The 13,093-nt window shown below is 48.9% G+C and overlaps 1 protein-coding gene across 1 annotated transcript in view; it reads left to right on the forward strand.

Annotated features, from left to right (window-relative positions):
* Positions 1-13,093, forward strand: part of LOC147109088 (basal body-orientation factor 1-like) — a 54,278-nt gene that overhangs the window by 8,855 nt on the left and 32,330 nt on the right. The window contains exon 4 of the mRNA XM_086002678.1: positions 8,398-8,541. Coding sequence (XP_085858804.1) covers positions 8,398-8,541 — 144 coding nt within the window. The remainder of the gene's footprint in view (positions 1-8,397; positions 8,542-13,093) is intronic.

The following is a 13,093-nucleotide window of genomic DNA, read 5'->3' on the forward strand; positions in this document are numbered from 1 at the left end:
TTGGCGTGCATGTCCACAGATCCCTGAAGGTAGCAGCACAGGTCGATAAGATGGTTAAGAAGGCATATGGGATACTTGCCTTTATTAGCCGAGGCATAGAATATAAGAGCAGGGGGGTTATGCTTGAACTGTATAAAACACTAGTTAGGCCACAGCTAGAGTACTGTGTACAGTTCTGGTCACCACATTACAGGAAAGATGTGATTGCACTAGAGAGGGTGCAGAGGAGATTTACGAGGATGTTGCCTGGGCTGGGGAATTTTAGCTATGAGGAAAGATTGGATAGGCTGGGGTTGTTTTCTTTGCAACAGAGGAGGCTGAGGGGAGACCTAATTGAGGTGTATAAAATTATGAGGGGCCTAGATAGAGTGGATAAGAAGGACCTATTTCCCTTAGCAGAAGGGTCAAAAACTAGGGGGCATAGATTTAAAGTAATTGGTAGAAGGTTTAGAGGGGAGTTGAGGAGACATTTTTTCACCCAGAGGGTGGTGGGGGTCTGGAACTCACTGCCTGAAAGGGTGGTAGTGGCAGAAACCCTCATCACATTTAAAAAGTACTTGGACATGCACTTGAAGTGCCGTAACCTACAGGGCTATGGACCAAGTACTGGAAAGTGGGATTAGGGTGGATAGCTCTTTGTCGGCCGGCATGGACAAGATGGGCTGAATGGCCTCCTGTGCTGTAAATTTCTATGATTCTATGATAATTTTTGATTTTCCACGAGAGTAGTGGGTCATTTTCCGGTTCGCAAACGGTAACTAGTGGGGTTTATCAGGGATCGCTGCTGGGGCCTCAACTATTTACAATCTACATTAATGACTTGGATGAAGGGACCAAGTGTAATGTAGCCAAGTTTGCGGATGATACAAAGATGGGTGGGAAAGCAAGTTGTGCAGAGGACTCAAAGAATCTGCAAAGGGATATAGACAGGCTAAGTGAGTGGGCAAACATTTGGCAGATGGAGTATAATGTGGGAAAGTGCGAGGTTATCCACTTTGGCAGGAAAAATAAAAAAACAAATGATTATTTAAATAGCGAGAGATTACAAAATGCTACAGTTCAGAGGGACCTGGGGGGTCCTTGTACATGAAGCACAAAAAGTTAGCATGCAGGTACAGCAAGTAATCAAAAAGGCAAATGGAATGTTGGCCTTTATTTCAAAGGGGTTGGAGTATAAAAGCAGGGAAGTCCTGCTACAACTGTACAGGGTATTGGTGAGACCACACCTGGAGTACTGCGTACAGTTTTGGTCTCCTTATTTAAGGAAGGATATACTTGCATTGGAGGCAGTTCAGAGACGATTCACTAGGTTAATTCCAGAGATGAGGGGGTTGACTTATGAGGAAAGGTTGAGCAGGCTGGGCCTACACTCATTGGAATTTAGAAGAATGAGAGGTGATCTTCATGAAACATATAAGATACTGAGGGGGCTCGACAAGGTAGATGCAGAGAGGATGTTTCCCCCTCGTGGGGAAATCTAGAACTCGGGGGCACAGTTTTAGAATAAAGGGTCGCCCTTTTAGAACTGAAATGAGGAGGAATTTCTTCTCTCAGAGGGTCGTAAATCTGTGGAATTCTCTGCCCCAGAGAGCTGTGGAGGCTGGGTCATTAAATACGTTTAAGGTGGAGATAGACAGATTTTTACAAGATAAGGGAGTGAAGGGTTATGGGGAGTGGGCGGGGAAGTGGCTTTGAGCCCAAGATCAGCCATGATCTTATTGAATGGCGGAGCAGGCTCGAGGGGCCCAGTGGCCTATTCCTGCTCCTATTTCTTATGTTCTTATGTTCTTAAAAGGAAGGGCACTGTAACATTTGGAAATATGCCTATATATAAGGTTGTGTTGATGTATTCCCAGCAATCCCGCATTGTAAAGTGAAGTTGTGATATTCTGATTAGACAGATAGGCTCGGTGGCATAGAAGGCTAACGTCAATCTCAAAAAGTACAAAGGCTTCAGATAACCCACCCGACAAAGTTGATGACCTGCCCTGTCATCAGCACAACATCAAGTGGAAGTGAAAAGGAAAATGAGAGACTTGGAGGAAGGGGTGACTGCTGTTCTCTTAGAGCGCCTTCTACTAGCCAAGAGCAGGGGGAGCAGTTCTGACCAGCCCCCCACCCCCTGCCCCCCATCTAGGTTTGTGTGCGAGAGCAAAAAAGTGTTCAAAAACTATTAAGAAAAGCCAAAACAAAAATGAGGCTGTAATGGAAATTTGCTGCTTTTAGCATCCCGATTTGCAGCAATGGCAAAGCGTACCTAAAATAAAAGTAGCAAATATGACTTTGTTTTGAAAGGTATTGTGATGAAATATGTCATTCATCAGACTCTGTATTTAACTATATATATTGTATTGCCTGCTCCTGTGTTTGTATTGCCTGCTCCTGTGTTTTTACCTTGTATCGTATATAGTGCACCGCCCCCTTTCTCCCCATTGGGTGTGTCAGCTCCGCCCATACCTGGCCCTACTTAAGACAAGCCCAGGCTTGTCTTGCAGGAGAACAGCAGAATGCTAGGTGAAGACACAGGCATCTTTCTTTGCTAATAAAAGCCTTGTTTTATCCAGTTAACTTTGAGCCTTGAAGTTATTGAGGCGCATCAATTTTATTAGCAAACTTTCAACGATGGATCAACTTTTGAAACCGGAATGCTTGGATTTGGACCCGCATGCTTCGGATGCATCGGCACGGTTTGGACACTGGTTCCAGTGCTTGGAATTTTTTATGGCCAACTCCGAAGCCGTCACAGCCTCTAGAGCCACCGGAGATGTGAAACTCGGGATCCTGCAGAATCGGGTAAGCCACTGGGTTTTTCCACTCATCCAAGACGCCGCCACCTACCTGGATGCCTGCAACATTCTAAAGGCCCACTATCAGTGGCCTACCAACGAGGTGTACGCCAGGCATCTGCTTGCTACCCGCACACAGCGACCCGGCGAGTCGCTAGAGGACTTTCTAGTCACCCTAAAAGTGCTTGGCAAAGACTGCAAATGCAAAGACGTGAAAGCCACGGTTTACACAGACGAGCTTATTCGGGATGCCTTTATTGCAGGCCTTAGCTCTAATTACATCCGGCAGAGACTGCTAGAGAAAACTGGCCTGGATCTGACACAGACTGTGGACACAGCGCGATCGCTGGATGTGGCTCAGAAGAACTCTGACTCCTACTCTTCAGGCCGCACGGCCCACGCCGCCTCGTACGCACCAAGGGCGCCGCCATGTTGGAAGACATCTTCCCCGCCCGGTAGCCCAACACCGTCGGGGCCCTGCTCTCCCCCCAGAAGCCCTACGACCGCCGCGACGCATCGGGGCCCCAAATGCTACTTCTGCGGGCAGCCGAAGCACACCAGGAACCTGTGCCCGGCGAAAGGCACCACCTGCTGTAAGTGCGGTAAGAAGGGGCACTTTGGGAAGGTGTGCAGAGGGAACCCCGCAGGCAAACCCGCCACCGCCGCGTGCGCGCCGTGGGAGCGGCCATCTTGGACGCCATCTTGTCCGACCTCGTGGGGTCCGCCATCTCGCGAGCAGACATCATGGACGCCATCTTACCCGGCCTCGTGTGGCCCACCATCTTGTCCCGATCAGGGCCCTACAGTGGCGTCGATCACAGTGGACCAGTCCAGACCGCACCCACTATCCAAATCGATGGTGGACATCGAGGTAAACGGGTGCAAGGTTAAATGTTTAATTGACAGCAGGAGCACGGAGAGCTTCGTTCACCCTGGTCTGGTACAACGACTCTCTCTAACTATAGTCCCTACTCCGGGCACGATCTCTATGGCCGACAAAACCCAGATATCGACTATTGCGGGTTACTGCGCGGTACGATTGTCCGTTAAAGGCACTGTATATAATAATTTTAAACTGTTAATTATGAAGGATTTATGTGTGAGCGTGATCTTGGGCCTGGATTTTCAGTGCCACCACCAAAGCATCACGCTCAATTTCGGTGGGTCCCAGCCGCCCCTCACAGTGTGCGGTCTGGCTACCCTGAAGGTAAAGCCGCCTTCGCTATTCGCGAACCTTACCCCTAACTGCCGGCCAATAGCGACCAAAAGCAGGAGGTACAGCTGGGAGGACAGGCGGTTTATCGCGACCGAGGTAGACAGGCTCCTGAAAGAGCGCATTATTGAACGCAGCAATAGCCCGTGGCACGCCCAAGTGGTGGTGGTGAGGGGTAGCGAGAAGAAGCGGATGGTGATTGACTATAGTCAAACAGTCAACATCTATACCCAACTAGACGCCTACCCGCTACCCCGCATATCCGAGATGGTGAACCAAATTGCCCAATACCGGGTGTTCTCCACTATCGTCCTCAAGTCAGCATACCACCAGCTCCCTATCAGACCAGAGGACCGTTCGTACACTGCCTTCGAGGCAAACGGACGCCTCTACCAGTTCCTCAGAGTCCCCTTTGGGGTGACGAATGGGGTCTCGGTCTTTCAGAGGGAGATGGACCGCATGGTCGATGACCACCACTTGCAGGCAACCTTCCCCTATCTCGACAACGTCACCATCTGCGGCCACAACCAACAGGACCATGACTCAAACCTCGCGAGGTTTCTGAAAACCGCACAAAAACTCAACCTCACTTACAATGAGGACAAGTGCGTTTTCAACACCACGCGCCTCTGCATACTAGGCAGCGTGGTGGAGAATGGGGAAATCGGACCAGACCCCGACCGATTGCGCCCCCTACGGGAGCTGCCCCTGCCCAACACTCCCAAAGCCCTGAAAAGGTGCCTGGGGTTATTCTCGTATTATGCCCAATGGGTCCCTAACTACTCCGATAAAGCCCGCCCCCTCTTGAAAGCATCCTCTCCCGCTCTCTGCTGAGGCCCATGCTGCCTTCAAAAGCATTAAGCAGGATATTGAGCGGGCCACGCTACAGGCAGTGGACGAGAACACTCCCTTTCAAGTGGAAAGTGATGCGTCTGACTTTGCCTTGGCGGCCACCCTCAACCAGGCGGGGCGGCCCGTAGCTTTCTTCTCGAGGACCCTCCAGGGGCCCGAGATCAGACACTCCTCCGTGGAAAAGGAGGCCCAAGCCATCGTGGAGGCAGTGCGCCACTGGCGGCACTACTTAGCCAGCAAACGCTTCACCCTACTTACCGACCAGCGGTCGGTAGCGTTTATGTTCAATAATAAACAGAGGGGGAAGATTAAAAATGATAAGATTCATAGGTGGCGGATCGAGCTCTCCACCTTCGAGTACGACATCATATACCGGCCGGGGGCCCTTAACGAATCCCCCGACGCCCTCTCACGAGGGATGTGTGCCAACGCCACCGGGGATCAGCTACAGACCCTCCACAACGACCTCTGCCACCCAGGGGTCACACGGCTGTTCCACTTCATAAAGTCCCGCAACTTACCCTACTCGATTGAGGAAGTTCGGTCTCTGACCAGGAACTGCCGCACTTGCGCTGAGTGCAAGCCTCGGTTCTACCGCCCTGATAGAGCCCACCTAATCAAAGCTACACGGCCCTTTGAGCGGCTTAGCTTAGATTTCAAGGGCCCCCTCCCGTCCGTCGACCGCAATGTTTACTTCCTGAACATTGTGGACGAATACTCCCGGTTCCCATTCGCCTTCCCCTGCCCAGACATGACCAGCGCCACGGTCATTAAATGCCTCAACAGCCTGTTCTGCCTGTTCGGTATGCCAAGCTATATCCACACGGATAGGAGGGCGTCCTTCATGAGTGAAGAGCTACGCCAGTACATGCTGTCCAAGGGGATTGCCACGAGCCGTACCACCAGCTACAACCCCCGGGGTAACGGTCAGGTGGAGCGAGAGAACGGGACAGTATGGAGGGCAGTCACTCTAACTCTAAGGACCAAGGGCCTCCCTATCTCCCGCTGGCAGGAAGTCCTCCCAGATGTGCTCCACTCAATACGGTCACTATTGTGTACCGCCACTAATGCCATGCCTCATGAGCTAATGTTTGTGTTTCCCCGGAAATCCACCTCAGGCGTATCCATACCGTCATGGCTCTCCACCCCAGGTCCGGTACTTTTGCGGAAGCATGTGAGGGGCCACAAGACGGACCCTCTCGTGGAGCCAGTGCACCTGCTCTACGCCAACCCACAATATGCGTATGTCCGGCATGCCGATGGACGGGAGGACACTGTGTCCATAAAAGACCTCGCCCCAGCCGGTAACAACAGCGACAACGACAACGACCACAACAACTATTACCCACCCACTCCACCCACTATTCTTTCATCACCCCCGGAAGAACACCAGCCAACGGTACCCCCACCACCTACTCCTTCAACGCCCCCGGCAGAGACCCAGGAGGTCACCTGGGACACCCAGCCGGCACCCGCAACACCGCAACCGTTACGTCGGTCACAGAGGACTATTACACCCCCGGACAGACTAAATCTGTAGAAGGGGTGAATGTGATGAAATATGTCATTCATCAGACTCTGTATTTAACTATATATATTGTATTGCCTGCTCCTGTGTTTGTATTGCCTGCTCCTGTGTTTTTACCTTGTATCGTATATAGTGCACTGCCCCCTTTCTCCCCATTGGGTGTGTCGGCTCCGCCCATACCTGGCCCTACTTAAGACAAGCCCAGGCTTGTCTTGCAGCAGAAAAGCAGAATGCTAGGTGAAGACACAGGCATCTTTCTTTGCTAATAAAAGCCTTGTTTTATCCAGTTAACTTTGAGCCTTGAAGTTATTGAGGCGCATCAGGTATAAACTGCTACATGTATCATCGTTTTTCCATTAGTGGCAAATTTGAAATAAGTCTGACATGATGTAGTTATTCCCACTGGAACGGACTCCATCATAGAATCCAGAAGTTCTTTCTCTTGGGTAAACGGTTCCAGGTAGGAAATGATCTGACAATGTGGAGCAAGAGGATTCTGGAAAGAACATTTTCACTGATCACCACTGAGTGAATGCAAATCTGGATGGTTCCTTCCTTCCTTCCTCCATTCCGGATACCAGGGATGAGCAAATACAATGATGAGGAGAAGCTGAGACACTGGAGACTATATCCACTGGACGAGAGAAGGCTAAGAAGAGATACAAAGAGGTTTTTCAAATATTGGGAAGGATTTTGCTAGAATTAGGAGAGCGGGACTATTTTCTCTGGTTGGGGAGTTAAGGACAAAAGGTCACCCATTTAAAATAGTCACTGAGAGCGAGGATCCTGGTTCGGAGAAATGTCTTTACTCGAGTTGTTATAGCAAAGAGCACTTTGTCACGGGCAGCAGTTGAGGCAGGGACGATTGGATCTTTTAAAGGAAGCGTAGATAAATATTTAAAGCAGTAGAAGATACAGGGAGAGAACAGGACTATGGACTGGATTATTCGAGCAAAGAGCCAGTGCAGACATGATGTGTCTCATTCTGTGCTGTATAGTTTTATGGTTCTACGAGAGGGATCCGGGGGAGGGGGGATTGGTGGATAGCTCATCGAAACCAACAGCACGGTGTGTGGCCGCAGTAACAAAAGCTAACTGGATTGTGCGATGTACAGCCGGAGGGATAGAGCACAAGTCACAGTATGTCTGGAGAAATGTCTTTGCTCAAAGGGTTGTTCGAACATGGAATGCCTTGCCACAGGGAGTGGTGGAGGCAGCGACCGTTGCACTTTTAGGGAGAAATGGATAAATATTTGAGGCAGGTGAAGTTATAGGGCTATAGGCAATGCGTGGGTCAGTGAGATTAGTTTTTGGATTGCTCTAGCAAAGAGCTGGAACAGACATAATGGGCTGAATAGCCTTTTTCTGCGCTGTAAATGTCTATTGTTCTATGGTTCTATTAGATACAGTGAGCACAGGAACAGGAGGAGGTCATTCAGCCCCTCGAGCCTGTTACACCATTCAATGAGATCAAGGCTGATCTGTATCTTAACTCCAGCCACATGCCTTGGCTCCATATCCTTTTTACCCTTGGCTAGCAAATAAATCTGTCGATCTCACATTTAAAATGATTAATTGAGTTAGCATCTACTGCTTTCTGTGGGAGGGAGTTCCACACTTCCACCAGCCTTTGCGTGAAGAAGTGTTTCCTAACTTTTCTCCAGAATGGCCTGGCTCTGATTTAAGGTTATGTCCCCTTGTCCGAGAGCATACATTTGTTGTGCTATGTGCTGCTCAGGAAGTGGAACCAGACTGCAGGTGGCTGGAAAGGTGCAGCACATTGATACCAGTGGCAGATTAGCAGGAGTAGTAGATTTGCATTGATATCAATCCACCATGATTAATCCTACATGCAACACCCTGCTGTTACAGGTGTATACCCTGAATATAATTGCATCCATAATTATGGGGGGAAAAAAATCCCCTACACTTAAAAGGAGTGCAGTGCACGATCTGTGAAGACATGCACTGCAATCACAGTTAGCCGAGCTTGCTCTCACATCTCCATCTTCCTACAGACCGAAACCCACGCCGAACAGACCGAGCGTCTGCAAAACAAAGTGTTGCAAAAGACAAAAGAAATACAGCTGATTCAAGGGGAACTGACCAGGGTCAAGGAGTTTAGGAAGAAACAAGTTTTCCTGGAAAACGAATTGGATGATGTGAGTCTATTTTAGGTTTCCTTGTTTGTTTATGTATGTACATATGGAAGCGAGATCAGTAATGGTATGTGAAGCTGCTGCCTCCTCTGTGTTGATGAAATTCAATTGGAAACTAATAATTCAATGTTAAAGTAAAAACACTAAAAATAAAATAATTTAGACAGCCTGCTAATTATTATCATGTTGTAGACTAAATTATATTTGCAGCAGTACCATCTTTCATTGTTGCCCTCCATTGTGCCATTCTTCTGCTGTTGGGGACTGTATAAGGGGATCACAGGCCATTAACGGGAATGGTAGCGTAGTGGTAATGTCACTGGGCTAGTAATCCAGAGACATGAGTTCAAATCCCACCACGCCAGCTGGGGAATTTAAATTCAGTTAATTAAATTAATCTGCCATCCTTACCTGGTCTGGCCTATATGTGACTCCAGACCCACAGCAATGTGATTGAGTCTTAATTGCCCTCTGAAATGGCCTACCTGTCGCAGATGCATCTGTCCATGACAGTATTGGTACTAGTGACTACCGCACAGTCATTGTGAAGACGAAGTCCCGTCTTCACACTGAGGACACCCTCCATCATGTTGTGGGGCACTACCACTGTGCTAAATGGGATAGCTCAAAACTGGGCATCCATGAGGCGCTGTGGGCCATCAGCAGCAGCAGAATTGTATTCCATCTATAACCTCATGGCATTGCATATCCCTCACTCTACCATTACCATCAAGCTAGGGGACCAACCCTGGTCCAATAAGGAGTGTAGAAGAGCTTGCCAGGCGTATCTAAAAATGAGGTGCCAACCTGGGGAAGCTGCAACACAGGACTACATGCATGCTAAAAAGCGGCAGCAGCATGCTAAGCAATCCCACAATCAACAGATCAGATCAAAGCTCTGCAGTCCTTTCACATCCAGTCGTGAATGGTGGTGGACCATTAAACAAGTAACGGGAGGAGGAGGAGGCTCCATGAATATCCCCATCCTCAATGATGGTGGAGCCCAGCACGTGAGTGCAAAAGCTGGTGCAATCATCTTCAGCCAGAAGTGCCGAGTGGATGATCCATATCGGCCTACTCCTCAGGTCCCCACCATCACAGAAGCCAGTCTTCAGCCGCCCACGTGATATCAAGAAACGGCTGAGCGCACTGGATACAGCAAAGGCTATGGGCCCGGACAACATCCCGGCTATCGTGCTGAAAATCTGTGCTCCAGAACTAGCTGTTCCAGTACAGCTACAACACTGGCATCTATCCGACAATGTGGAAAGCTGCCCGGGTATGTCCTGTCCACAAAAAGCAGGACAAATCCGGCCAATTACCACCTCATCAGTCTACTGTCAATTATCAGCAAAGTGATGGAAGGTGTCATCGACAGTGCTATTAAGCGGCACTTACCAATAACCTGCTCACTGAAACCCAGTTTGGGTTCCGCCAAGACCACTCTGCTCCCAACCTCGTTACAGCCTTGGTCCAAACATGGACAAAGGAGCTGAATTCCAGAGGTGAGGTGAGAGTGACTGCCCTTGACATCAAGGCAGCATTTGACCAAGTGTGGCATCAAGGAGCCTTCGTAAAACTGAAGTCAAGGGGAATCAGGGGGGGGGAAACTCTCCGCTGGCTGGAGTCATACCTAGCACAAAGGAAGATGGTTGTGGTGGTTGAAGGTCAATCATCACAGCCCCAGGACATCGCTGCAGGAGTTCCTCAGGGCAGTGTCCTAGGCCCAACCATCTTCAGCTGCTTCATCAATATCCTTCCCTCCATCATAAGTTCAGAAATGGCTGATGACTGCACAGTGTTGAGTGCCATTCGCAGCTCCTCAGATAATGAAGCAGTCCATGCCCGCATGTAACAAGACCTGGACGATGTTCAGGCTTGGGCTGATAAGTAGCAGGTAACAATCGCACCACAGAAGTGCCAGGCAATGACTATCTCCAAAAAGTGAGAGACTAACCACCTCCCCTTGACATTCAACGGCATTACTATCGCCGAATCCCCCACCATTAACATACTGGGGGTCACCATTGACCAGAAACTTAACTGGACCAGCCACATAAATACTGTGGCAACAAGAGCAGGTCAGAGGCTGGGTATTCTGCGGCGAGTGTCTCACCTCCTGACTCCCCAAAGCCTTTCCACCATCTACAAGGCACAAGTAAGGAGTGCGATGGAATACTCTCTACTTGCCTGGATGGGTGCAGCTCCAACAACACTCAAGAAGCTCGACACCATCCAGGACAAAGCAGCCGCTTGATTGGCACCCCATCCACCACCTTAAACATTCACTCCCTCCACCATGGCTGCAGTGTGTACCATCTACAAGATGCACTGCAGCAACTTTCCAAGGCTTCTTCGGCAGCACCTCCCAAACCTGTGACCTCTTCCACTTAGAAGGTCAAGAACAGCAGGCGCATGGGAACACCGCCACCTCCAAGTTGCCCCTCCAAGTCACACACCATCCTAACTTAGAAGTATATCGCCGATCCTTCATCGTCGCAGGGTCAAAATTCTGGAACTCCCTACCTAACAGCACTGTGGGAGTACCTTCACCACACGGACTGCAACGGTTCAAGAAGGCGGCTGACCAACACCTTCTCGAGGGCAATTAGGGGTGGGCAATAAATGCTGGCCTTGCCAGCGACACCCAGATCCCATAAACGAATAAAAAAAAAATTAACAATTGTCATTGGTGTGCAAAAAGTACATCATTATGTGAATCGCTTTGAGAAGTTTCAATTTGAAAGTTATATTAATGCAAGTATTATTAATTTTTTTTTTTGTTCGATGGCGATACTCCATTTTTTTTTACAATATTTTTTCCTATTCTCTCTTCCCACCCACCATCGGTGGCTAAAAGGATAGGCAGGGGATCTGTTCACTACACATCTACCTCTCCTGAGCCCAATGCTCGCAGATGTCGTCAAAGCACCCTTTCCCCAGGCTCCATCCATCCTCCCTTCAATACTATGGTTACCAACCCCTCCTGTCCGACAAGCAGACTTTATTTTCCAGCTTGCCTTTCCTCTGAGGTCCTTGAACATGTCATGGAGATCCAGCTCCATGCCCATCTCTCCCATCGAATCCTTCCAGTCCAGTTTCCGTCCTAGCTACAGAACCCAGATTGCCCTGGTCCGCGTCATCAACAGCATCCTCTGTGACTGTGTAACTGTGCCAAGCTACTGTGGTAAGCTCTCCCACCTTGTCCTTTTACACCTCTCTGAGGCATTCAACCAGGTTGACCACTCCATCCACCTCCAGTGGCCCTCCTCTGTGGTCCAGTTCCATAGCATTGTCCTCGCTTGGTCCCACTCTTGCTAGTCCCAAAGCAGCAAGCACACCTCCTGCAACAGCTTTTCCCACCCCTGCACCATCACCTCGGGTGCATCCAAAGATCTCATCTTTGGCCACCCTCTTTAGATTGGACTCGCCTTCCATAATAATATATGGAGAATGGCCACAATGACAAACTACTGGAATGCCAGGACTACCTATACAACAGTAAATAACATGAGTTGCCAACTACAGACGAGAGCTGGGTAAGGAGAGAACATTGGAGGAGGTGGGAAAATTTGTTTCTTCTGGTTAAATAATAGTTTGTAGCTTTTGATAAGTGAAAAGTTTTTTTAGGGAGCTTAAAATAAATTCCCATTCAATCTTTTCCAACTAGTTCCAGTTGCTGTTTAAAATGTTTCATTTATGTTGTACTATATGTTACTGCTTTTGCATTCGAACTGAGCATTTTCAGGTGGTGCCATCAGAATATACATGCACAACAGGAGGAGCTTTCCCGGTCTTGGATGCACAGCTGTGGGGAGGTGCTGAGTGGTAACCAGTTGTTTCCCCGTAAGACTTTCATTTTTTCGCACCTTTCACAATCTCAGGATGTATTTGAATTGGTCTCCGTGCAGCTGACTTGGCTGAGAGCTGAGTAAAAAGAAAGACTTGTATTTATATAGCGCCTTTCACAACCACCAGACATCCCAAAGCGCTTTACAGCCAATGCAGTGCTTCTGAAATGTAGTCACTGTTGTAATGTAGGAAACACAGCAGCCAATTTGCACACAGCAAGCTCCCACAAACAGCAACGAGATAAATGACCAGATGATCAGTGTTAGTGATGTTGGTTGAGGGATGAATATTGGCCAGGACACTTGGGAGAGGTCCCCTGCTCTTCAAAATGGTGCCATGGGATCTCTTGCATCTACTTGAGAGGGCAGACTGAGCCTCGGTTTAACGTCTCGTCCGAAAGAGGGCACCTCCGACAGTGCAGCACTCCCTCAATACTGCACTGGGAGTGTCAGCCTAGATTTTTGTGCTCAAGTCTCTGGAGTGGGACTTGAACCCACTCAGAGGTGAGAGTGCTGCCCAGAGCCAAAGCCGACACTACAGTGAATATAGAGAAATAGTGAATATTTTTATACAGATTTATCAATATTGTATAAAATATCGAACAGACATCTGCTCTTCTGCACTTTCTCAATTCCATCTATGCGAGCATCAGAAAATAAAAACGTCTCATCTGAAACGTGCTGTCACTTGAAATAGATGTCTG

The sequence above is a fragment of the Somniosus microcephalus genome, chromosome 12 (assembly GCF_052327205.1).
Source record: "Somniosus microcephalus isolate GS21.2 chromosome 12, FLI_Smic_1.0, whole genome shotgun sequence".
Classification (NCBI taxonomy): Eukaryota; Metazoa; Chordata; class Chondrichthyes; order Squaliformes; family Somniosidae; genus Somniosus; species Somniosus microcephalus.